The sequence below is a fragment of the Nannobrachium achirus genome (genome assembly GCF_963921795.1).
Source record: "Nannobrachium achirus genome assembly, chromosome: 20".
Lineage (NCBI taxonomy): Eukaryota > Metazoa > Chordata > Actinopteri > Myctophiformes > Myctophidae > Nannobrachium > Nannobrachium achirus.
Genome location: NC_137827.1, coordinates 8,397,761 through 8,424,730, shown reverse-complemented (window position 1 = coordinate 8,424,730; position 26,970 = coordinate 8,397,761). Strand labels below are relative to the sequence as shown.

Sequence of the window (26,970 nt, the reverse complement as noted above, 5' to 3'; positions counted from 1 at the left end):
GTTTGTAATATTCTTTTCATTATATGTATGTGGCACAATCTGTGGCACAAGTCCCAATACATCAACACACTGCTTGCACCAGTATAAGTCAGAGACAAATAAAAACTCATGAATCTTGAATATGCCTACAGTCCTTTTACACACACTTCCACACACGTAGACCTACCTATTGCTGGACAGGTCCAGGTAGGTGACGTTGCGGAGGAAGCGAGCGGCACGCGCAGGCAGAGCAGTCAGCTGGTTGTCGGGGACGTGCAGAGAATGTTAGAGATGCAGGGGCTGACATTTCTAAAAAAAGCCTTTGAAATATTGAAAATAGCAGACCTCCAAGTTGCGACGCGTTGTGTTGTGAGCTTGGAGGTTGGCTATTTTCGGTGCTTGATACCACACTGAAATAAGCATTATCAAGTCAATACTGGAGATGTGTCGTATATAGGCCTACAACATGGATTTCTACACAGAGAGGGCAATTCTTTCAACATAAGGTGCTGCATTCAAGTTCAGGAGAGTTTGGACATGGCAATTCTCTTGAATGCTGAGGGCATTTGCATTTCTTTCACCATAGTAAAAACTGCATTCATGGTCTGGAGAGGGCACTTTTTACCATTCTGGCTAGCCATCGTCACGAAAAGGGACCGCCCACTTGTCCCTTTTCTGTGAAGCGTAGCGACTCTGAGGCTGTCTCCAGGGGCGTCACACCAAACTCTGGGCCCTGGGTACAAGGATTCACTGCGGGCCCCCATGAATGTTAACTATTGAAAAATAGCAGATATACAAGCTCACAGCACGGCACCGAGTGCCGCGCTGCGAGCTTGTAGATCTGCTATTTTTGAAAAATCGTGAAAATGTGTGCCAAGAAACCTATGTTTCCATGTCAGTGATGCTCAAACTTTTTCATGTGAAGGACCCCCCCCCCCCCCATCTCAAAATATTTAGTTCCAGGGACCCCCCAGAAGCCAAATTTGAGTTACAAATGTTCACTTAAAAAATACATGTATTCAAAGATTTGCGCACATTTTCACGACTTTTCAAAAATAGATCTACAAGCTCGCAGCGCGGCACTCGGTGCCACGCTGTGAGCTTGTATATCTGCTATTTTTAAATAGCTAAAGTTACTAGGGCCCCTCCACCTTGGGCCCCAGTAACTCAGTCCCACTTTCCTACCCCTTGTGACGCCCCTGGCTGTCTCGAGAGATTATTTTTTACAGACAGGTAAAAGGGCTGGGGCTCAAGCCTCCTTAGATGTCCAAGGGCTCTATTTTGATTGTCTTAAGTTCCGGCTCTTATGCCTTAATTTAAAGGCATGTCCATACTGTCTCTGACCACCAAACCTTTCGTTGGAAAAGGTCCGGTTCAACTACAAAATGACGTCACTCGCATCTTCTGAAAAGCATTACGCCGAATTAGAGTTTGTAAATCTGCACGTCTGAAAGTCAGAACTCTCAGACGAAAAGTTCGATGGTTTGAGACAGTATGGGCAGGCCTTTAAGTTAAGGCATATGAGCTGATACTCAGAATACAGCCCTATATGTGTGCTGTGCAGTGTGCACGTGCCTGGTTGTTGTGCAGGGCCAGGGTGCGCAGAGCGGGCGTGGCCCTCAGGGCCTCCCAGGGGAAGCTGGACAGCAGGTTCCCGTCCAGACGCAGCTCTCGGAGGGCCGTCAGGTTGAGGAGGCTGCCGCGGCGGAGCGACCGCACGGAGCTGTAGCTCAGCCACAGGTGCTGCAGCCGGCTGAGCTGGGAGAAGGCTGCCCGGGGCACCCTGGAGATGGAGGTCTTCTCCAGCCGCAGCTTGACGGTGTCGGCGGGGACGTCGGCGGGGACGCTCACGATGCCAGGGCCACGGCATCGCACCCACCTGACAACACATTCAACACAACCAGGTTTAGACTCTAAAGCAGTGAATCCATACGTTTTTTTTGCCCCATTTTTGCCAAGGACCCCCAGTTTAATATGCATTAGAACACGGACCCCTATTTTCTAAAGGCTATATTTGGATTTATTTATTGTTATTATCATTATCATTTTTTTTTCTTGCCCCAAGATTCAAGACAGTGTACATATAGTGGTTCCTGTGTAAATAAGCCGTAAAGCTTACTAGGATCTCCTTTTAGTTGACCTTGTACCAGTGATTTGTGCTGTAATGAAACTGTACTTTTTCCTATTGCAGGAACTTCTAATACATTCTTCAATCAATCAGTGTGCAGGATCTGTCCCTTTTTAGGCATGTGGACATTCCTTTTGTCATATGCACCCTGTTGTTAACTCCTAGGTGTGTGGCAGCCTTCAGACTGAGACAACGATTGCACAAAGTCCAGTGTTGAATGCCAGAAAACAACTTAAACAATTTGATTATTCCTCTCAGTTATGTGCGTGACAATTAACCGTGGCTCAAATTGACGGTGACATCATGGTGACACGGCAGTCCTCCTATACCCATGGACGTGCTGGGCCCCTGATTCAGCCCGGGAAAAAGAGTTGGAGAGGCCCTCATTGCGCGCTATAGAGAGAGATCTCTCTCTATAGCGCTGCTGCTACTCAAAGATTTGTGACAAAGTGACAAGCCAGTGGGCCAATTACATGAGTTATATTTCGTTGTTGTCGACTCGGGTGGAAACCTTGTAGGCCTACTGTATGTCCAAAATCGTTTGTTTTGTATTTATCATTTTAAAAATGATTTAAACTAGTGAAAACAGCTGATCTACAAGCACAGGCGTTACTTTTGTGCAACGGCCTTGTATGATGAAGCAGGGCTTTGCTTTACGAAAAAAGTTACAAATTTGAAACTTGGAGATACGAGGTTTCTGCTCGACAGTGACACAGTGACGATTTACTTTGTTGGCCGCCCAGCCCCCAAAAGGCTAATGGCCGGCCTGGACCGGCCGGGAATGAACCGGCCATTCGGGAGTTGTCCCGCTTTTCCCAATGGCCAGCATGTCCCTGCTCCTACCTGAGGTCTCCATCTGTCCCGTTGATTCCATAGACACACACACACAACGACGGACAACAGTGGGCCGCCAACAAGCTGCACTGCAACACATAGATGAAAACCAACAGCTTCATCCTCTCAGCACGCAGCAGCATCTCTCTGCTTCTCCATCTCTGTTCCCAGACACTCACGGTCCTGTACTGTACGTCTATCCATGCAGCGCTTTGACATTCTAGCGGCCGCGACACATGCAGAGTGAAACCGAAGCCCAGATTAGCTGGGATTATGTCAGTTACAAGCTAGGGTTTATCCTGCGCCTCTCTGCCAGAACAGAAGAATTACAACATCAAGAGGTTGGGTATGCATGGGGCCCTCCATATGCATGGCATGAAATACACCAGTGATTCTCAACCTTTTGAACTTCAAGGCCTCCCGGCTGGATACGCATTAGATCAGACGTTCCCAAACTGTTTTTGCTCGAGACCCAAAGGAGAAATTAGATGTTCACACGGGACCCAAACTAGTGAAAGTGTTAGATCTACAAGCTAGATCTGCTATTTTCACTACTGCTAATTAAACAATTTTTTTTCATGGACATTATTAGATTTGCACATTATGAAATACATTTGGAAAGAAATTATAAAAAATAGTTTTTCATTGATGAAAACATGATTTATTTTGTTGCACAGTAGGCTACATTTTAGATGGGTGGTCAGTGGACAGATAGCCTACTAATTTTGGGGACTTCTTTGACATGAGAATGTTTGAGACCCACTGATTTAAACAACATCAGAAAACAGACCATTTAGAAACAAGCCTAAAAAAATATCATTATCAGTAAAAGATTATCATTAATCAGTAAAAGTATCCATACTGCAATGTAGAAACACTCTGTTAGAAGTAGAAGTATGTACTTGAGTAAAAGTACAAAAGTATTGTCATCAAAATGTACCAAAATGTACCAAATGTTTGAAAATAGCTGACAACGCATAGCGATGCGAAGCGTTGTCAGCTTGTAGATCGGCTATTTTCAAATAGCCTATAGGTATAAAATAGGGCTAAAGTGATTAGTGTGTGATTTATAATATTATATCTGCAAAGTAACTAGTTACTAATGTTTTCAAATAAATGCAGTGGAGTAAAAGTACAATATTTGGATCCAAGATGTAGTGGAGTAGCCTAGAAGTAAAAGTATTGGAAATTGGAAATAGTCAAGTAAAGTACAAATATCTCAAAATTGTACTTACATAAATAAATAATGATAAATAAGTAATAAAGTAAATGTACTTGGTTATTAGACTGCAAGCAACCACAAAAAAAAAAAAAAAAAAAAAAATCCAAAGTCGCTTATAACAAACACATATGGCAACCCTGAGCGTGACGTAGGCCAAGCAGTCACGTGACCAGACCCCTGTGCTGACGTGCTGACCAAGGAAGTAAAGTCACTCTCAGTGATCGGTTGTGATTTGGAGGATAAAGTTCCAGTCTGGTTTAATGTTCATATTTCATACTGTTGGCGTTGTAACAACAACAGTGCAGAGTTATTAGCAGACAACATGTCCGCCACGCTGGCTCATCATCATCATCACAACCATAACCATCATCATCATCATCATGGTCGTTTGGAACAGTTTGAAGCAGGGACTGGGAGCCAACAACACAACGCACAGCAGGTAGGATACAGCATGTAAACAAACACACCTTCGTGCGTGGCAGTGCTCAAGCGACATAGAGTTGAAGGTGGGCGATAATATGGAAAAATACAACATCACGATATTTGTCCAAGCTTTATCTCATCACGGTTCTTCTTCATGTTGGTTTTTATGGTTATTTTCAAGCTACTTAACAGCACCTACAAGCAGTAGTGTAAAGTAACTACGTAATTATTAATAAGTACAATTTTGAGGTATTGAGTATTAACCAATTTCCATTACTTTTACTTCTACTCCACTATATCTCAGATCCAAATATTGTACTTTTACTCCACTATGTTTATTTGAAAACTTTAGTTACTAGTTAGTTACTATGCTGATATAAATTATAATATTATAAAACATACATTAATCACTTTTGTCCTATTCTATACCTTGGCTCATGGTACAGCTTTGATCTCACACAGTTTCAGGACCCCCTGATCTTTGTATTATTCCGTGGATCCTCATTTCGTAACAATCATAATAAGTCATCTTTTTGGTCAAATTGACATCTCTGCCTAACTAACTCTCTACTCTCCTAACAAACACTGCTGCTTCAGTCAGTGAGCCAGCCTTATCCTTGAATGCTTCTTGTTGTTTACATTCCAAAATCACTTTAAGTCAACTTTTTTGTTGTTGTTGTTGTTGAATGTAACAAGCAGAAAATAGGCAGAAGATGAATCAGCAATGTTAGGAGTTTGGCAGAAATAAATGAAGGCAGGTAAACATGACATGAGGCAAGTGATTGCATAAGTCAACGAGAAGCGCCATTGGATAACTGTAAAGATAACTATCTTTAATAGTTTTATAGGCCTTGTGCTAGGGCTGGGCAATATGGTGATAAATATTGTTGAGACAATACTCAATGCACGATATGCCTTTTCAGAGATATATCGTATATATTGTGATACAATGAGGGAGCCTTTATAAAAAAATTCCTGTAGAATTGTTAATACAGAGATTCATTGCAAAATTCATTTAAACCTACATTTTTGTCTAAATCAGTAGTTCTCAAACTTTAAAATGTCAAAAAATGTCAAATGTCAAAATGTCAAAATGACAAATGGACCATTTGGTTTCATCTGTATACTGTCAGAGTTACATACTTGTAAGGATCAATTTACACGTCCAAAAGGAACCCAGAGAGTCCCTGGACCCCACTTTGAGGACCACTGTTCTAAATGGTCTGTTACTCCTTTTTCTTTTAGTTTTTGTTACCTCGTGGTTGTACTTGAAAAATAACCATAAAAACTAACATGAAAAAGAATCGTGATAAGATTGTGTATCGTGATACTGCTTGGGAAAATATCATGATATTGTATTTTTTCCATATCGCCCACCCCTACCTTGTGCTCAGTGTGAATGGCCCTTTAGGCAACTTAGTATCTTCACTTGTAGAGGTTCTGTTCTGTGCCAGTCTGCCAGCAACTCCTATTTCAGTCTTTACATTTAGACTAGCCCTTACCCGTTCAAAGATATGAGCTCCGAAATGATGTGCAGTGTGTGGGTTATGGGATGTGCTCTGTGCACACGGTATATGAGGGATGGAAAGTAACTTTAACTGGTGCTTGCATGATAATATGTAGGAGCATCAATGTAAGAAATACCCGTTTCGTTTAATGGCTACAGAGATACTGTGTACCGATCTGCATGATTTTTGGACAACATCTGTAACAGGGCCAGACAGGTTATGTCAGGTGTGTTCATATGCTAATGGTGATGCGATTTCAGATCAATTGCTCCAGCCACTGAGTAGAAACGCTGTGACAGACAGACAGACAGACACTCAGACAGACATTTGGAAAATGATATGTTTGATGAGTGCATAATTCTACAACTCTACTTACTAGGTGGAGAGAGAAACCTAGGATCTGCATAGTCATTCTATACATTCTGTCATTGGGTTTTGGGCTGTAGTGACACTATCCACTTTCATCCTGGCCTACCTTTTCTGTACAATCATAGACACAAAAGGTGTCATAGACTCAAATGCCCCTGTGGCCTTGCCTACATTGGCCAAACAAAGAGACCACTAAAAATAAGAATTGGTGAACATAAAACGGCCATTTATTCGCACAAAGAATTTGGATTATGCAATAGCTAGGCACTATATACAAGCCAACCATGGCTCCCCAGCCTCCCTCAAGTTCTGGGGCATTGAGAAAATTGCAGCCCCACAACGAGGAGGTGATGTAATAAAACTAGACCAGGTCACCTGGTTGTGCCAGACCCGCAATGAAAACTAGTATGGCACTGAACTAACACATGAACACACAGGATTTTATAGTCTCAGCAACAAAGCGTAGTGAGCTTGTAGATCGGCTGTTTTCACTAGTATGGCACTGAACTAACACATGAACACACAGGATTTTATAGTCTCAGCAACAAAGCGTAGTGAGCTTGTAGATCGGCTGTTTTGACTAGTATGGCACTGAACTAACACATGAACACACAGGATTTTATAGGCTGAGCAGCTGGAAATGTTTGTGAGCTTGTAGATGGGCTGTTTTCACTAGTATGGCTGTGGGGCAAATGTTTTGCAGCACTGAACTAACACATGAACACACAGGAATTTATAGTCTCAGCAGCTCGTCAGCCAACTCAACTCAGCTGGTCCCGTACAGGTGACGGCACTCAAGGCAATCAGCCGAGCAAGGGAAGGGAGGGGCAGATGAGCAGTCAGAGGCAAACACAGGCACACTGAGGAAAAGAGGGACACTGAGGAAAAGAGGGACCGACCGACCGACCGACAGACCGACATGCTGTGATAACTTTAGATGCATTGTGAGCTTATAGATCTGCTATTTTCAAAATACTTTTATTATATTTGAAAAGGGACATTCTGCCAAAGTACCTCTGAGAGTGGATTCCCCACTGCCAATGTGTTTCAATGAGAATGGAGCATTCTTTTTTTTTTTTTTTTTTTTTGCAGTTTGTAAACTACATCTTGCAAAATTGGCATGGGTGTTTGAATTTGTAAGCTATATTTAGTAGATATGTAGTACGTCTTGGCCAAGTGGTTTGGTTTTAAATTTGCGGTTCTCTCCCCATCTCTCTTTCATCAGGCCGCTGCTGCCGCAGATCCTATCATTTCATGGACGTAATGCCTTGGGAGCCACTTGTTCTTGCCGTTTCTGTGTGGGCTGCTCTGTATGGCGTTTATTTGACCCTGCGTGCGGTGAACAACAGCTTCAGACGGGTGGTGGAGTGGAGTGGATGGACGATGGACGTGGCATTTTACATATGCTTTGTTTTAGCAGCCAGTTATACTGTATGTGTATTTGTGAAAACAATCCGCACAGTACAAAAAAAACTGTCCACGCACACCAGCAGCTCCGAAGAGTTGGATCCTCTCTCTCTAACCCCACATGGCAACGGTAGGTTCCGTATACTCTGCAATACTCTGTATTTGGTATGGTATGGTTATAAGGTTTACAAAAACCATCGCAAACAAGTTGGGCTCGCCCCCTAGTGGTCTGTTTGCGATGAATCAAATATTCGATATGTATATGGTTGAAACCCCAAATAATTGATAAAAGAGAATTTTCAATGGATTCTGTTACTATTGGGTATGATAAACAACATACTAAAACATCTGGAACCACCAGATTCACCAGAGTGTGTCTCTGTAGTTTACATGTTTTAAAACCTCCACTGGCTGTCTGTCCGTCCGTCCGTCACACGTCACAATTTTGCCCAAGGACCCCCGGAGCTCCAGGGACCTGGGGGACCCCCAGGTGTAAAAAATGACCAAATGTGCTAAAATGACCAAATGACCACCCCAACGGGGCTGCTCACGGGGAATTCCCGGGGACCACCGACTCCTGGTGCTCCAGAACGGATGCAAAAGTGGTAACGCCCCCAGTGGAGGACCCCCTCCACTGCAGCTCACACAAAATGCCGTAACTCGGGCTAGGAGCGTCCGGGAGAGCCGGGGCCGGTACCTATTCGTCCGCCAAGGCGGTGCGGAGACCCCACCCCTCATTTCTCACATGGCCCTCTTCTAGCGCCACCTTCAGGCCGATTTTTAAAACACATTTTTGGCCACTGCTCCTACAAGTTTAAAATCACGCAAATCGCTACACAGTATGTCTACACTCATCTCATCAAGATGAATCTGTCCCATATAGTGCCACCTTCAGGCCGATTTTTACAAACACATTTTTGGACACTTCTCCTACACATGTTGGCCTAAAATCACACTGTGACCTGACGGGCGCTTATCTCCCGATTTGGGAGTCTTTACATGTTTTAAAAGCCATGGTTAATCCTACTCTATAATTAAGGAGAGCAGTCAGTCAGTCACAAAATGGATTATCTATTCACTCGCTTCAGCGACTGATCTCAAACTTAACATGGCATTGGCCATTAGCATTAGACACACGATGACGGAGCCCGAATTTCATTTTTCCCAAAATCAAGCTATTTTTTTGTGTTTCTTCACTCTACACTCTAGGCTCTACAGCGGCTACCCCCATGGGATCTGTAGCCTCAAGCGAAGGAAGCTTCTCAGACGATTCCCAGGATGATGTGGGTTTCCAGCGCAATCTAGAGCTCCCTGCCTCCCTCGACGATCTAAAAGTCAGGGTCACTCTCGTCAACTCTCCTGGGAGCTTCTACGTCCAGCTCACCCAGAACGATATGCTGCTCAAAAGGTGAGTGGTATCAAAGGTATTTTATTTGTCTTGTGTTCTTGCCGTCCGTCTTATATTGTGCACTCGACGGTTATGTCTGTTATGTCCACTTTGTCTTGTATTGTCTGTCTCTCTGTGGGGGATGACACACTTTGACACGCATTTTATTCTAACCAGGTTGAATGAGATGTTGAAGCAGAAGTACGGTTCTATGGAGCCCCAGAATGTCCAGTGGGAGGCAGACATGCACGTTGCTGTCCTGATCAATGGGCTCTGGGAGAGAGGACAGATCTGCGACACTGTTGCATCCACCAACATGGCTGAGGTATCCGTGATCTTCAGCCCACTATTAAACTGTTTAACACACTGTCAGGGTTAGGGATTTGATTTCTGATTTTCCTTGAAGACACTTGGGTAAAGAAATGAGACGAGCAAAGGTTCTGAGGCCAGTTTTTGTTAATTTGACAAAAGCAAAGACGAATGTCTGATATCTTTTCATACAAATTTGTTATCTAACTACTTGTTCTTGATTTGAAGTTGTATTAAGTTATGTGAGATACATTCTACTGGTAGTATGAACTAATCTAAATCATAATGGAAAGGAATCGATATGCAGATATTACTAATGTCTGTATCTCTCTCTGGTGGCTGTTTTTAGGTGAGACGATGTGACTTTGGCAACAGAGTCTCTGTGCACTTCAGCAACCTGAGGCCCCTACAGGATTCCCTGGTTGGTTCCCTGGCATTAGAGTGTGCTCTGCGTGACATCAGGTCAGTGGACAGAAACTTTACATGTATACTCGCATGAACTCAATGTGCTTTATAGGAGTCACATAAAGAATGACATAAATACTTTCTGTAATCAGCACATGGAACCAGTACTTACACCTTACCTTTGGGTGTGCGTAAGTTTTGATGATCTGGGTTAGAGGTGAGGATCAGTGTTGCAATGTAAATCCAGGTTGGGCTAAAAGGTCAAGGAGTGAAGCTGAGATTTTGTCCAGTCATATAGAACCTCTGGTGTTGCTGCAATGGGATGACAAGTTATTCCAACTAATATGGAAACCGGAATTGGTCTGTCAATGAATACAAAATTACAATGCCTTTGTTCTCTCTCTCTCTCTCTCTCTCTCTCTTACAATGCCTTTTCTCTCTCTCTCTCTCTCTCTCTCTCTCTCTCTCTCTCTCTCTCTCTCTCTCCCCGTCCTGCAGGCCAGCTGGAGGTAGCTCTACCTGGACCGCCACCGCCTGTGACTTAATGTCCGAATATGTGACTGGAGATGTGGCCACCATGACCATAAAGGTCTGCCTCTCTCCCTACAGCAGTGGTTCTCAACTTTTTCAGGCTGCGACCCCCCAAAAAAAAAATATATATATATATATTTTTTTTAACTGGGGACCCCCCACCCTGACAAGCACTAAGAGTTGAGGCGTTACATTTTGTATAACTTAAATAATATTATATCCAAATCATATCCTAACAACTACTTGTATGTAGTGGAGGGAAACATTTGGAGAATGGAGATGCAGGTTGTCAGAACCATGGAAAACCGATGCCTTACTAGTTTGTAATTGTACCTTTTTAATTTATATGCCATCACACGATGTGTCACTTGCTAAAAATAACTGATCTGCAAGCTAACAAAGTGATGTGTTTGCTCGTCAGTCGTGATTAATGGGGGGGAAAGACAACAGAAAAATCTCTAAATTCACAGTAGGGTGCAGATTCTAGCACGTTTTTATAACTGATAGTAAATTATAAAAAATGTCCTTAATATCAGTGTAGGAAAAAACATTCAGTGATCATCCCCTCAATTGGCGATGTATACGGCCTGATCGGTAATCTGCACACGTTTAAGTTTATGGGTGGGTTCTTTTTAAGACTCATGTTACCACCCCAGAGAACCATATCCCCCCATCCTCTAGTTTTTATTTTGAAGACTGTTTTGCAATGATTATTTAATTTATTCTGGTCGATCAATTTGACAACTGGGCCGAATTTGAAACTGATGAATAGTGTATGTCTATGAAATTGTTGTGATTGTTTTCATGTTTGTTTTGTTTCGTGTGTTGTGTAGGAGGCGGATCTGACAGAGCAGCAACCCGTCCCCGTCTCTCTGTCCTGCAACAAGAGAGGAGAAAATGTCTGCATCGCAGCTGTCCTGGTCAGCGAGGGCCTCGCACAGGAGAGGAAGCAAAGGTGGAGGTGGGTGGGTGTGTGTGTGTGTGTGTGTGTGTGTGTGTGTGTGTGTGTGTGTGTGTGTGTGTGTGTGTGTGTGTGTGTGTGTGTGTGTGTGTGATTTTCATAAGACCGTGGTCTCCCAAGTTTGTAGGATTTTAAATGAAAATAAATAACAGTTCATCTCCAGTTTGTGTTTACCATGATACCAAGGGTTGTAAACATGACGTCACTTTGCGATATGTGTGACGGTTTAGCCAATAGTCTATAAATGTTTTAAATGTTTTTTTCTGGTTCCGCCAATACAATTTGACACAATTAGTTCAGATTCCTGACCGAAAAACTTGATTTGGCAAGAGGTAACATTACTCTGGAATGATCAACCATAAACACAGCTTTGGTCTTGTTTTCATTGGTTGGAAATTCATCATTGATTATAACTAATGCTGGAGGTATTTGTTCCTCACGACGTGTGAGCCGTGAAATATTTGAATAACTGAGCAGGGCCCAGCCCGAATCTGCCATGGGCAAGTTTTCTTTGCAATGTCAGATTTGTCTGGCCATGCGAGGCTACTATACTGTTGGTGTGGCAAGTTTAGTGACTACATGGCAACATGAATAATGGGCTGTGTGGCCCCCTGTGTGGCGATCTGTCACTCTGCCACCGTTGTTTTTAACTGTCACCGAACCTGTCACTCAAGTCACAACGCGCACACCCATGTTCAAGCTCATCCACTCACCCGCATCATTCAACGTGCTGGTCCGTCCCATTTTATGAATGGAATCGGCGCGAGTCAGTGCTGCTGCTGGAGGACGAGGCTATGGTGAACAGAGCCGAGGCTGCGTTGACTGCCGACAAGGACAGTGTTAGCGCGTCTGTTTGTAGCGTTAGCTGTCAGTTATAGGGGCGATTGCGTGCGATACGAGCGTCCACGGAGGAGAATCTGCTGTGAGCCTGCACGGATGTCTTCCCCTGCACGATCGCCCATCATCGCTGGCTGGACGAGCTAACAGCGCTGCTACATCTACTTTGTCACACACGGAGCCTGCGGTGTGTGTGTGTGTGTGTGCGTGCGTGGCTGCGTGCTACAGCTATACAGCTACAAGGTGTTTCCACTCCAGTGCGTTGCTGCGGAGCGGCGACCGCGTGAACGCATGTCTCGATGGCCAGGATTCCGTGAACAGAGCATACAATACATACAGGTCGGTCTGAACTAACACATTGTTCCACGAAGAGGAAAACTGAAGGGAATTTATTTTCTTTATTAAAGGGAAAGTTGAGTTTTCGTTTTTCATTGATTTTTGTGGATCCCTTAAAGGAGAACTTTGAGTTTGATTTCTATGATTTTCTTTTGTGGGGAATATTTGCTACTTTGCTCTGACGTGGAACTGAACTGAACTGCCTTATCTCTGACCCCCCTCTGACTTTAATACAAACCCCTCAAACTGGTACTGTTGTGTGTGTGGTCTCATTATTATTCCCATTGTTGTGCATATGATTTTCTGCTGTGTTTATGGTTTCTGGTACATTCAAAAGGTTTATGGTTTCAAAAAGGGTATACTTCTGGGTTTGAACAAGGGTGCATACTTTATATGTGTGTACGCTTTGTAGCGTTTGTTATTATTTGTATTTTCTTTATTGTCAGGCTAAGCCTGACTGGCACCCCGCACGTCAATTTCAGAGCGTCTAACAAACCGCTACATAAAAATTGGCACCCCAGATCAGACGAAGCATTTAAAACAAACAAAGGAGGAAACCTACAACAAAACCGTTCAAAACCTTGTCAAACAAAGGAACCGCAAAAACGCATTTTCACCTTGTGGGAAACTTATTGCAATAAACCAACAAACCCAGCACACCAACAACCTAACAAACCGATGAACAAAACTACAAACAAAGTCAACCAAACAATTTGTGGAATTTCAAAATGGCGTCTCTCATGGATTCTGTGGATGACAATACCTATAATATCTCACTGTTTGACCCCCTGGTACCCTCACCTATGAGGGTTACACAACCAATTGGATCTGCTAATCAGCCGGGAAGGAATGAGCTACTCAATATCATTCAACCAACTCACAATACAAGCCATCCCTCATTACAGGACATGGAAATGAGAATGCAGGCTCTCTCTCTTCAAACCCCAGGGGGGGCTACTACCGCTAAAGTAGCGAGGCCCTTGCTGTTCGAACCTCTCTCTTTTCCGCCACAAGAGGGGGCTACTGTCCCTGGATCAGAGAGGCCTTTGCTTGTTCAACCCATCTCTTTTCCGTCACAAGAGGGGGCTACTGTCCCTAGATCAGCGAGCCCTCCCCTTTCCAATCCTTTCCCTTCCAGGTCATCCGAGGGGGCTACTGGCCTTGCATCCGTGCCCCTCTCTCCTGGGAATCCGTTCTCTGGTGCCTACTCTGGTACCCCCCAAGAGGGGCCTCTTCCTGGCACATCCCGACCAATACCGATTACATCCAGGGAAAACAGCAGATCCACTCAGTATTCTCCAGTCGCAGAAGCGCCACTTAGCCACCAGGAGATGGAGAAAATGCTGACAGCCTTTTCCAATAAAATCACCACTCAATATGACAATAAACTGGTCTCTCTCAATCAGGCAATAACCCGACAATTTGATTTCATGAGGAACCAAATGGACAGTTCATTAAACTGGCGTCTGAAAGCCCTGCACACTGATCTGCTCAAAAGCTTAATGGATGGCCTTAAACCCATGACTCAGACTGTACGTCATCTCCAGAGTGACGTACTGCAAATGAGTAGCCAGAGCATGGACCAGGACAATGGGAGAGCTCAGACACTGAATATGACTTCCCTGCCTAAGTCAGGGATCACAGACCACAGACCACAGACCTCAGTACAGACCACACCTGTGACAAGTGGGAATGTCCCGACCATGGCGGTGGAGGAGCCACCATTTGCGAAAGGGAGGCTGCCACACTTACAGTCTACCATGAATTGTGGTACAACGGATCGTAATTTCATTCCTTCAGCTGAGGTGTCCCATCAAACCCATCATACCGAACTGAGGGGTAGGTATGTGGGGAAAATTCCCATAAAATTACAGTTCCCCTGTTTCGGACGGATGGAGGACAGCCAGGACCCTCTGCTGTACCTTGAGAAGTGTCATGACTTCTTGGCCCTAAACGCATTGAGCGATGAGGAACTGCTCGCTACTCTGCGTAATGTGCTCCACGGCACATCCAGGGACTGGTGGGATGTGTTGCGACTCAATACCCATACCTGGGCTGAATTTCAGGAGAAGTTCCTCTCTGCTTTCCTTGCCGAGGACTATGAGGACGAGTTGGCAGAGCGAGTGAGATCACGGGTGCAAGGAGAGGATGAAAGCATCCGTGATTTTGCCTACATGTATCGTGCCTTGTGCTTGAGATGGAAATCCACAATGACAGAGGCAGCCATTGTTAAATTACTTCTCAAAAACATTGACCCCCGGCTGGCCAGTCAGCTTCGGGGACGAGTGGGAACAGTGGATGAGTTGGTGCGTCTGGGACAGCAGCTGGAGAAAGACAAGCAAAGCCAGGATCTGTATAATCAGAGGGCAAAACGATTAACTAAACCTGGATCTGGAGATGGAACCCAGCTGTCTAAGCCACCTCAACCTTCCTCTCAGTCAAAACCAGCCACCACCCCAGCCACCACCCCAACTCAGATCTTTTGCTGGAGATGTAAAGGGAGCCATGCTCCACGGTCATGCCCACAATGGCAGCCGAGACAGAATACTCCAAATACCAATCAAGGTCGTGCAGAGCAGCCATGGGAGAAAAAAACAGCTGTGAACATGTCTATGAAGGCCTCATCCCCTACGAGTGTTCACACCCATCCAACTGTGACCTCACAGACCTTGACTCCTACTTCTACCTTCAACCCTACTTCCTCAGCCTTTGGCAGTCCAGTTCCCCAGCAGTTAATTGTACCATTAACCATCGGCCAATGGCAAGGAAGTGCTATTGTGGACACCGGGTCCTCTTACACCCTCCTTAATGAGCGGCTATGGGAGATCATCAAGAGGCCAACGGATAAGCTCAATTCTTGGACTGGGGGCCCTCTGTACTTAGCCGATGGGGAAGGGAAGCTACCCCTTGGATGGACTGAGGTGGAACTATGCCTACAGGGGAAAACATGGATCCTTTCTGTGGTGGTTCTCTCACCTCAGACCCTTGCCTTTCCAGTGGTCTTGGGTCTAGACTTCACCTTCTACAGTGGGCTGCAAATGGATATTTCTGGTGGAACTTACTGGTTCAGACTTGACGAGAAAGCCAGATATTACTTTGTCAACTACCGCTCAGCGCCCCAGGTTGGAGGTAAGCCAAAACCTCATGTTGCCTTCTTCTCTGCCCTAGAACCCAGGGGTATGGAACTCCCATCTTCGTCAGATGTGTCACAACTGCTGACTGCTGTTCAGGAGTCACACCTGGAGACTGACTTGCAAGACCAGCTGTTGGAGCAACTCCACCGTAACACCGATGTGTGCACTACTCGGATTGGACGTACTGGCATACTGAAACACCCTATTTATTTGAACCAAGGCGTCCCCATTAAACAGAAGCCATATCGAGTGTCTCCTCCTAAATTGCAAGTCATGAAGGAGTTGATTGATGACATGCTGAGGGATAACGTGATTGAACCCTCCAACTCTCCTTGGGCGTCTCCAGTGGTGTTGATTCCAAAAAAGACAGGAAAACCTCGCTTCTGTGTGGATTACCGGAAGTTAAATGCTGACACCCACACAGATGCCTATCCTTTGCCGACCATCCAGGATATCCTCGAGAGTCTGTCTGGAGCTGCTGTGTTCACTTCATTGGACCTGAACAGTGGTTACTGGCAGGTGGAGATGGATCCTGAAGCAAAGGATAAGACTGCTTTCGTCTGTGCACATGGGCTCTTTCAATTTAAGGTCATGCCATTCGGGTTGAAAAATGCCCCAGCAACCTTTCAGCGGTTAATGGAAACGGCCCTGAAGGACCTGAAAGGGAACATCTGCTTCGTCTATCTCGACGATATCATTATTTATTCTTCATCATGGGAACAACACTTCTACGACATCCAAGCAGTACTCGATAAGCTCACAGAAGCTGGACTGACCGTCAACATGAAGAAGAGTAAGTTTTGTAGGACTACTCTGAAGTTTCTCGGACACATTGTGTCCTCTGCCGGTGTCCATGTTGACCCAGAGAAAACCGAGGCTGTTCAATCATTCCCTGCACCCACGAACCTGAAAGCTGCCCAGCGTTTCTTGGGAATGGCCGGGTGGTATCATCGCTTCGTGCCTAACTTCTCGCAAATAGCCGACCCAATCAATGCCTTGAAGAGGAAAGGGGTGAAATTCAAATGGTCTCCTCAATGTCAGGAGGCATTTGAGGAGCTGAAGGAACATCTTGTGCTCCCACCGATATTGGGCCACCCCAACTTCCACCTTCCTTTTCTTGTGTACACTGACGCCAGCGAGGTAGGCTTGGGAGCTGTATTGGTGCAGAGGACAGGCCTGGGAACCGAAGAAGTGTTGGCTTTTGCCAGCAGAAGTTTAAATTCTGCGGAACGAAACTACTCTGCCACAGAGCTCGAGTGCTTGGCCGTAGTCTGGGCCCTGGAGAAATGGCGGAACTATTTGGAAGGACGGCTATTCACAGTGGTGACCGATCACTCTTCATTGGTGTGGGTCTTTAAAACCACCAAGCCAAGTACCCGACTGATCCGGTGGGCGTTGAGACTACAAGAGTTCACGTTCACTGTGGAGTACCGTAAGGGTAAATATAATACTGTCCCGGATGCCCTATCCAGAGCACCACTGAACCAGGACGACAATCCTCCGGCCATCTGTGCCACAGTGTTGTCCACAAAACCAGCGTCACTGCCAGAGCTTCCTCTCTCCATTCAGACCATATGGGAGGCCCAGCAGAAGGACCCTGAGTGTCAGGCTCACTATCAGAACATTCTGGAGAATGAAAAGGGAGAGGTGACTGTAAATACAACTACCACTCTTACCATCTTGGAAGATATGATCTACCGCATTGTACAGTCACCTCACAGGACCTTATATCAACTTTACATCCCTGTTACTCTGCGACCTCTTCTCCTGGAACTGTTCCATCAGGACCCCTTATGTGGCCATCTCGGTAGGTATAAGACCTACAGGAGGATGAAAGCTCTCGTTTACTGGCCCAGGCTCAGTTTTGACGTGAAGGAACATGTCAGGAACTGTCAAGTCTGCCAGTTATACAAACCGGAAAGCCGAAAAATGGCTGGAAAGCTGCAACAGACCCAGGTACATCGTGCCTGGGAAATGTTGGGAGTTGATTTGATGGGCCCATTCCCCATGAGCTCTAACAGGAACGCCTACATCCTTGTGTTCGTGGACTATTACACAAAGTGGGTGGAACTCTTTGCTCTCCGTAAAGCCACGGCCACAAAGGTTTCCCAGATCTTCACGCAGGAGATTTTGACTCGTTGGGGGGTCCCAGATTACATTTTGTCTGATCGTGGCTCACAGTTCATTGCTGGAGTGTTTCAAGAGACCTGCAAAATCTGGAAGGTGTCCCAGAAGCTCACAAGTGCGTACCATCCGCAAACTAATCTGACGGAGAGAGTGAACCGCACATTAAAGACCATGATCGCTTCGTTTGTTGGCAATAACCACAAACACTGGGACAAATATCTTCCCGAGTTCAGGTTTGCCCTGAATTCAGCAGTTCATGAGTCCACCGGAGTAACACCAGCGGAACTCAACCTCAACAGACCACTTCGAGGACCCTTAGATGTGCTGCTGCAGCCACGGGATGTACCACCTACATCTCCTTCCTACTCAAAGGTCGCCCAACTAGAGGAACTGAACTTGTTTGTCTCCGAAAACCTCACTAAGGCTCGTCGACGGCAAAAGCGGAACTACGATAAGCATCGACGAGACATGGAGGTGGAAGAGAATGCTCGGGTCTGGTTACGGTCTCATCCATGGTCAAAAGCAGAAAAATCATTTGCTGCTAAGTTGGCTCCTAAATGGCTTGGGCCGTACAGAGTAGTTCGTCAGGTCGGACCTGTGAACTACGAAGTAGTGCAGGAGGACTCCGGAGAAGACCTGCGAGTGGTGAATGTGGCTAGGCTCAAGCCATGCTATCCCACTGCCAAGGAAGTGGATGAACAGCAGAGGCAGAGAATTGTTCGGACCTTTGAAGAGGAGAGCGAGGATGAGGACTTCCTCGGATTCCCTGATTCGGGACAGGTTCCAATGGCAAAGGCTCCTGGGAGGAAGGACAAAAATGTCATGGATCCGGATACGTCCGCATCTGACATCTCATTCTCCCAGTCCCTGATGGTCAAGGATGAAGAGGAGGAGGCTCGAAACAGAGTGCTCAACATCTTTCTGGAAGAAAGTGATGAAGAGGAGTTTAAAGGATTTTAAGCCTTACCTGTGGGTCGGCTTTTTCTAAGGGGGGGGGAGTGTGGCGATCTGTCACTCTGCCACCGTTGTTTTTAACTGTCACCGAACCTGTCACTCAAGTCACAACGCGCACACCCATGTTCAAGCTCATCCACTCACCCGCATCATTCAACGTGCTGGTCCGTCCCATTTTATGAATGGAATCGGCGCGAGTCAGTGCTGCTGCTGGAGGACGAGGCTATGGTGAACAGAGCCGAGGCTGCGTTGACTGCCGACAAGGACAGTGTTAGCGCGTCTGTTTGTAGCGTTAGCTGTCAGTTATAGGGGCGATTGCGTGCGATACGAGCGTCCACGGAGGAGAATCTGCTGTGAGCCTGCACGGATGTCTTCCCCTGCACGATCGCCCATCATCGCTGGCTGGACGAGCTAACAGCGCTGCTACATCTACTTTGTCACACACGGAGCCTGCGGTGTGTGTGTGTGTGTGTGCGTGCGTGGCTGCGTGCTACAGCTATACAGCTACAAGGTGTTTCCACTCCAGTGCGTTGCTGCGGAGCGGCGACCGCGTGAACGCATGTCTCGATGGCCAGGATTCCGTGAACAGAGCATACAATACATACAGGTCGGTCTGAACTAACACATTGTTCCACGAAGAGGAAAACTGAAGGGAATTTATTTTCTTTATTAAAGGGAAAGTTGAGTTTTCGTTTTTCATTGATTTTTGTGGATCCCTTAAAGGAGAACTTTGAGTTTGATTTCTATGATTTTCTTTTGTGGGGAATATTTGCTACTTTGCTCTGACGTGGAACTGAACTGAACTGCCTTATCTCTGACCCCCCTCTGACTTTAATACAAACCCCTCAAACTGGTACTGTTGTGTGTGTGGTCTCATTATTATTCCCATTGTTGTGCATATGATTTTCTGCTGTGTTTATGGTTTCTGGTACATTCAAAAGGTTTATGGTTTCAAAAAGGGTATACTTCTGGGTTTGAACAAGGGTGCATACTTTATATGTGTGTACGCTTTGTAGCGTTTGTTATTATTTGTATTTTCTTTATTGTCAGGCTAAGCCTGACTGGCACCCCGCACGTCAATTTCAGAGCGTCTAACAAACCGCTACACCTGTTTCATGTGTATTTCCAGAAAGACTTACACGTTGGTGAAGATTGATGAAGATTGATGAAGAACCACGGACTGATCCACAAAACCTGGTGCGTTTGGTTTGCGTGAAAGACAAAATATTTTCCCTAGCACGAGACAGCTTACTCGATGCTGTCATTATTCACTTTCACACACACACACACACACACACACACACACACACACACACACACACACACACACACACACAAACAACTGTTACTGTGTTACTGTGGAGACGTTTGCTTGTATTTGTCTTTGAGACATGTTTTGTAGTGTTTTAGAAATTTTACTTAAAAAGAATAAGGTTTTAGGATCCCGGGCAATGGGATTTACAGTATATATCCTAGAACCCGCAGGGACACTCAGCCGTATTAGTGGTTGTTGTTGGTTGTCAGGGAGATATCACAACCAATGCATTTTCAAATCAGATCCACAAACACAATAAAAGTCATGCTCCACTCCTCAGTCTGGAGTGGCCACATAGAAGAACGCCTTGGTTATAGACATAGTGGAGGACAGATGTGATCTGGGATTGTTAACCTACAGTACGTATACACCTCTAGAACAATACTGTAAGGTACTGTACAGTAGAGTGTCTTATTTGTCGGGTTGGAAGCGAGCCCACACTGTTTCGAAGGAACAGTATTTCTAGTTATTATTATTATTTTTTTATTCCAAATCCTCAAAGATTAGGAGGACAGTATGAGTCACCAGAACCAAGGACGGGTGTTTTCAATTAATCTAACATGGTTAAAGAGGTGGTGCCATAGTTTTGTACTTTTTCTGTTTTGTATGTGTCTATGGAGTTGACATTACTCTAATAGACTCACAGGCGTGGTTATAGTGTGAAGATTTGTCTTCCCTGTGTATTTTTGTTTCTTCCTGAAAGCTGAAAGAAAGGCCCAGTCGGAAAACACAGATTTAATGACATCATATAATCATCCCCTCCCCTTTTACCATTCACCCAACACTGTGGGGTGTGGCTAACTCAGCTGGGTCACCACCCACCATGACATCCATGCATACTTAATGATCTGGGGGTGTGGCCACATAAAAACCCAATTTAAACTCTTTCTGTATACTTTTTTGGAAAAAATCTTCCTCCTAGTATAATCATAATACCTGATAATCTTGTTTTAGAGGGGGGGAAATCATGGCACCGCCTCTTTAAAATGGAGTTTGAGGTTTGTATAGGAAGGGGGGTCTGATGAAATGAATATCAACTATCTAAATACTGAATCAACCAACTTAAAAACTCTCCTGGATGCTCCTATAAGTGTACAAGAGCGTATAGTTTTGTGCTGTGACGTGGTGTTCTCTCTGTCATCGCTTGCTCTTCAACAGGGATGCTTCCTTGAGTCGTGGATAGAGGAATGGATATCCGGGGCCCTCTCTTCCTCCTCCTCCCTGGCTTTTGAGACCACGTCTCAACACATGCTGGGAGGGTGCTGTGTGCAATGCACTTAACCAACATCTATCAACTTTTAAAACCCATGGCCACAAGGGGGCAGGGTAGAGAGCTACAGGTGTTAAGTCTCCCTGAGCATGCAGACTAATGGACAGGTCACTTTTTTTCTCCTTCTTTTCTTTGTAGCAATTTATTCCAAATGGGAAAAGAGACTTTTAAAGCTCACTTTTGTATTTAAGTTGTAATTGACGTTTTAGTATTTAGGTTGGAATTCTTTTAAATGTGGGGTTTTCTTGGGTTTTCCTGTCCTCTGCGTGAGCTCTCTGTACTGTACATAGAATTATTAATTATATTTACTGATGATGATGGCAGCTTAATCCTTTAGCCACCAGTGTCGAACTGATCTTAATTTTGGTCAAATGTATGCGATGCCTAATAGTATTTCACAATGCACTGATAGTGTTTTTTTTTGCAAATGGTGTTTCTCCTACCGAAAGAAGAATGTATTAGGTCACACGTGAGCGCTTTTAAAACCCATGGCCACAAGGGGGCAGGGTAGAGAGCTACAGGTGTTAAGTCTCCCTGAGCATGCAGACTAATGGACAGGTCACTTTTTTTCTCCTTCTTTTCTTTGTAGCAATTTATTCCAAATGGGAAAAGAGACTTTTAAAGCTCACTTTTGTATTTAAGTTGTAATTGACGTTTTAGTATTTAGGTTGGAATTCTTTTAAATGTGGGGTTTTCTTGGGTTTTCCTGTCCTCTGCGTGAGCTCTCTGTACTGTACATAGAATTATTAATTATATTTACTGATGATGATGGCAGCTTAATCCTTTAGCCACCAGTGTCGAACTGATCTTAATTTTGGTCAAATGTATGCGATGCCTAATAGTATTTCACAATGCACTGATAGTGTTTTTTTTTGCAAATGGTGTTTCTCCTACCGAAAGAAGAATGTATTAGGTCACACGTGAGCGCTTTTAAAACCCATGGCCACAAGGGGGCAGGGTAGAGAGCTACAGGTGTTAAGTCTCCCTGAGCATGCAGACTAATGGACAGGTCACTTTTTTTCTCCTTCTTTTCTTTGTAGCAATTTATTCCAAATGGGAAAAGAGACTTTTAAAGCTCACTTTTGTATTTAAGTTGTAATTGACGTTTTAGTATTTAGGTTGGAATTCTTTTAAATGTGGGGTTTTCTTGGGTTTTCCTGTCCTCTGCGTGAGCTCTCTGTACTGTACATAGAATTATTAATTATATTTACTGATGATGATGGCAGCTTAATCCTTTAGCCACCAGTGTCGAACTGATCTTAATGTTGGTCAAATGTATGCCAAATAGTATTTCACAATGCACTGATAGTGTTTCTTTTGCAAATGGTGTTTCTCCTACCGAAAGAAGAATGTATTAGGTCACACGTGAGGAAAATCACTGTACCTTTTCACAATTAGCTGTTGGTTCATTTTATATACATAATTTGTCCTAATGGACTAGTATGGAGCTTTTGTCTCCACTTTCATCAAATTCACTAAGAGTTGAGGCATTACATTTTGAAGATATTCACACACAATTTCTTGTTTCTCATTTGTTTGTTTCCGTTTGTTCACTTTAAAGGAGCTATAGTCAACTTTTTCTTGAAAAACGGATGCTAAAATAAAAATAATGTTTCGAAAATATTTTATAAAAAAATAAGCTTCATATATGTGTTTCAATTAAAAAATGACCACAAAAAGTGGAAAAATAATGATAAAATAATCATTTTGGTCTTTTGTTTACATTTACAGGGCCCGTAAATGTAAACAAAGGGCCAAAATGATTATTTTATCATTATATTTCCGCTTTTTGTGGTCATTTTTTAATTGAAACACATATATGAAGTTTATTTTTTTATAAAATATTTTCGAAACATTATTTTTATTTTAGCATCCGTTTTTCAAGAAAAAGTTGACTATAGCTCCTTCAAATAATTCATTTTGTTTGAAATTTTGCACTTGCATTTTAGAATTTTGCACTGTATGTACAATTTTGAAGGGCCAATTTTTTATATTTCCAGTTTTAAGACAAAAGTGTATTTTATAGGTCCAAAGTTCAATTCATTTTTTGTCCTGGCTGCAAAGATGCTATTTTTGCTATCTGGCATCTAGAGTTGCAATAACGACCCTTGATAGCCCATTCATCCAAACGGAAAAGTCAGATCTGATTGTATTAAACAATGTTAAGCTCACCAACATTGCAGCTGAATGGAAAGCTTGGATTATCCTCTTTGTTTCATAAAAGTCCAGCGTAGATATTTTATGAAGTACTTTCTGTCAATAAATTCCGTGCCAGGTGATTATTAAGTGTCAAGAGTTCTTAAGCACTCGTTTTCAATAACGAAATGTATTGACAAAGTAGATCATAAAAGAAACTTGGCTAGGATAATTCAAGCTTTCCACTGTTGGTGAGTTTTAATACAATCAGATCAGACTTTTCTGTTTGGATGAATGGGCTGTCAAGGCAAGGGTTTGTATTGAAACTCTAGGTGCCAGATAGCATCTAAGAGTTGCTTGCGGCCAGCTTGTTCTGCTGTATATGGTGTGCAGGGTTCCTTTTAAAGGGATATTCCACTTATCCACAGTTTTTAATTTGCCTGATTCAATATTTAGATTTGATATTCATTTTCAGACATTCCCCATCCAGGGTCCATTCCTATACAAACCCATTGTAAGTTTGGGTTACAATGTATAGGCATGGGCCCTGGATGGGGAGTGTCTGATAAAATGAATATCAAATATCTAGATATTGAATCAAGCAACTTAAAATCTGCTCAGGGTTAAAAATGACCACGTTTTTATTTTTTAAAGTGGAATACCCTTTACTGGTCTAATGGTTCCAACTTCTATATTTTGAGACTGATAGTTTGAGACTGTAATTCATACAGTATGACATGATGTTGTTCAGAGATTGATGTGTCCTCTCTCACTTGAAGTTGGGTGCACCTGTTTATTGTCGGAAGTTAAATAAAAAAATGTATGTTGAATTTCAACCATGATTATTTGTGAATGAGGCGTTTTGAGTATTGAGTACACAGGACCCCAATGGAAACAAGCCATAGTAGGCTTTCTTGTAAAGATCTTTTTAGCAGACATTTTATTGTACTGTACTTCCCTGTACCTGTCTCTGCAAAGTGTAAAGTATTCAATCAATCAATCAATCAAATATCTTCATAACTGCGTAAGCATAGCACAAAAATAGGTCAAACCTGAGGCCAGAGATGGAGATACATCTTAATCTAGATCTCGATCAGAGGTTCACTTTTCCCATGTCAAGTACTCCCAAATTGACACTTATTAGCCCACAGACTCAAAAAGATATGCCAGGGACCCTCATATAAGAGAAGATCTTTTCAGCTCTAGCAGTGAATTTCGACCATTTTAATTTCACGGACCCCCAGTTTGACATGTAGCTTAGGCTACGGACCCCCAGTTAAAGGACAACTTTGTTTTTTTACAACAAGGGTTCATATTTTAGATTGTAATTAGAGAAAAGAAAAAGTGAGTGTTAAAAGGTTTTCATTTGCTTCGTTCTACTGTTTTATGGTGTTTACCGTACTAAAATGTGGGGCATGCGTACGCATGGGGGCATGCGTATATACAAGTGGCTAAATATGTCTTTTTAGACACAATACGCCAGCAGTTTCCTTATTGCTATTTACAGTAACACTTCTAGCCCCCATAAGTCACATCCAACCATGAAAGGTTGCCTTGTATCTTGGGAATGGGCTTATTCTGTGTAAAATGACATATTTAGCCACTTGTACGCATGCCCCCAACCACTGAAATAGGAATCTCTAAAACAATAGAAAGAAGTAAATGAAATCATTGTAACACTCATCTTTTCTATTCTTTAATTACAATCTAAAATATGAACCCTTGTTGTAAAAAACTAAAGTTGTCCTTTAATGGCATTTCTATCTCATGGGACCCCAATTTGTATTGTAAAATCAATGTTAATTTAACTGTGGGTCTTTAACTCTCTGAGTTACAGACCCATAATAAGGGTCCATTTGGTTCCGAACTATCATTTAGCTTGGCCCCGCGGCGTACACAGAGTCGGCGCCTATGCTTGGGACCCCCTGGAACTCCCTCAAGGACCACACTTTGAGAACCAATGATCTATCACTTCTCCTTAGTGCCCTGCCCTCTAATGGCCGTTATGGCTTACTGCATTGCCGTGCTTAATGATGGCATTGACACAGGACTCAAGAAAGAATTTCATCAAGAGACCGCGTTTAAGTTATTACATATTGCAATACAAGTTCTCAAAAGTCTATTTTAGACTACGTGACGCACGTGTAGTCTTTATTTAAACGTAGGCTGTTTTAAACTAAGTTCATTTTCATCCGCTTCACCTGACCATTGGCACCGCAAGTAACACGCGTAAAAGTAAAAAGCACACGAGAAAGAAACCGGCTACTCATAAACTCACACATCAAAACACATGTGCGTAAAATAAGAAATGCCGACTATACCTCCCTTTTTCCGTAAAAGTAAGTGTTTTAAAGGAGTAGTTCACCCCCAGAATGACTTTTTTTCTATTGATTACTCATGCCATGGAGAGTAGAGTTAAATAATATTTTTTGGTTTTTATCACATTCCTAAGACAAAACAAATGAAATGCCATTAGAGTCCCCAAGGCTTGGGGCCCAAGCCAGAAATAATGGCGACTCCCTGGAAAATACAGATGCTTGTCAATATTGTCTTAACCTCTGACTGTGTGTGTGTGTGTGTGTGTGTGTGTGTGTGTGTGTGTGTGTGTGTGTGTGTGTGTGTGTGTGTGTGTGTGTGTGTGTGTGTGGGTGGGTGGGGGGGGTGGTGGGGGGGTCTATGTATATATATATATATATATATCCTATATATATATATGACTGTTTTCTTTTTGTATTTTAAAGGAGCTATAATCAACTTTTTCGTGAAAAACTGATGCTAAAATAAAAATTAAGTTTCGAAAATATTTTATAAAAAAAAAATAAGCTTCATATATGTGTTTCTGTTCAAAAATGTCCACAAAAAGCGTAAAATAATGATCAAATCATCATTTTGGCCGGGATCGATGTTTACATCCCTCTTCTATTCTTTTATATGGTTGATATGGAGCTGCACTAAAAAGAATAATCATTTCATAATTGTAGGTGTTAAAGAGATTACATATGAGATTATGGATATTAATTGTTGAATTAAAATAAAATAAGACACCCACAGTCCCTGACACAAATCAGCAGAGATTAAGACACACACATTAAAAAACATCACTCAGACACTCCAAGTGTTTTCTCAAAGTGAAGTTTCATTTGTAGCACACTAGAGGTTCGCGGCCCTTCGGGCCGCTCACATCTAGAGTCCACGCCCGCTTCTTTACTAAAAAACTTTTTTTTTTCAAAAAGAAAAAGTTTTTTGAAAAAAGAAATAATAATAATAATAAAAAAATAATAATAATGATGATTATAGTAATGATGATCAAGTAGTGGTAGTAATGGTGTCAATAGAAAAGATTACAAAATAATCAATTGATATCTAGTCCATATTTGATTTAGACACTATATAAACTT

At 43.3% G+C, this 26,970-nt stretch overlaps 1 protein-coding gene across 1 annotated transcript; it reads left to right on the top strand.

The window, feature by feature from the left end:
* The first annotated feature begins 4,432 nt into the window (after positions 1 to 4,432).
* Positions 4,433 to 22,668, top strand: LOC308305775 (RING finger protein 17-like). Its single transcript, XM_080750645.1, has 9 exons — positions 4,433 to 4,602; positions 7,689 to 8,000; positions 9,080 to 9,278; positions 9,435 to 9,582; positions 9,916 to 10,028; positions 10,470 to 10,560; positions 11,336 to 11,463; positions 19,981 to 20,048; positions 21,325 to 22,668. Exons 2-8 carry the CDS (start codon positions 7,718 to 7,720, stop codon positions 20,015 to 20,017), a joined length of 999 nt encoding a protein of 332 aa, XP_080606771.1. The 5' UTR covers positions 4,433 to 4,602; positions 7,689 to 7,717; the 3' UTR covers positions 20,018 to 20,048; positions 21,325 to 22,668.
* The last annotated feature ends 4,302 nt before the right edge of the window (positions 22,669 to 26,970 follow it).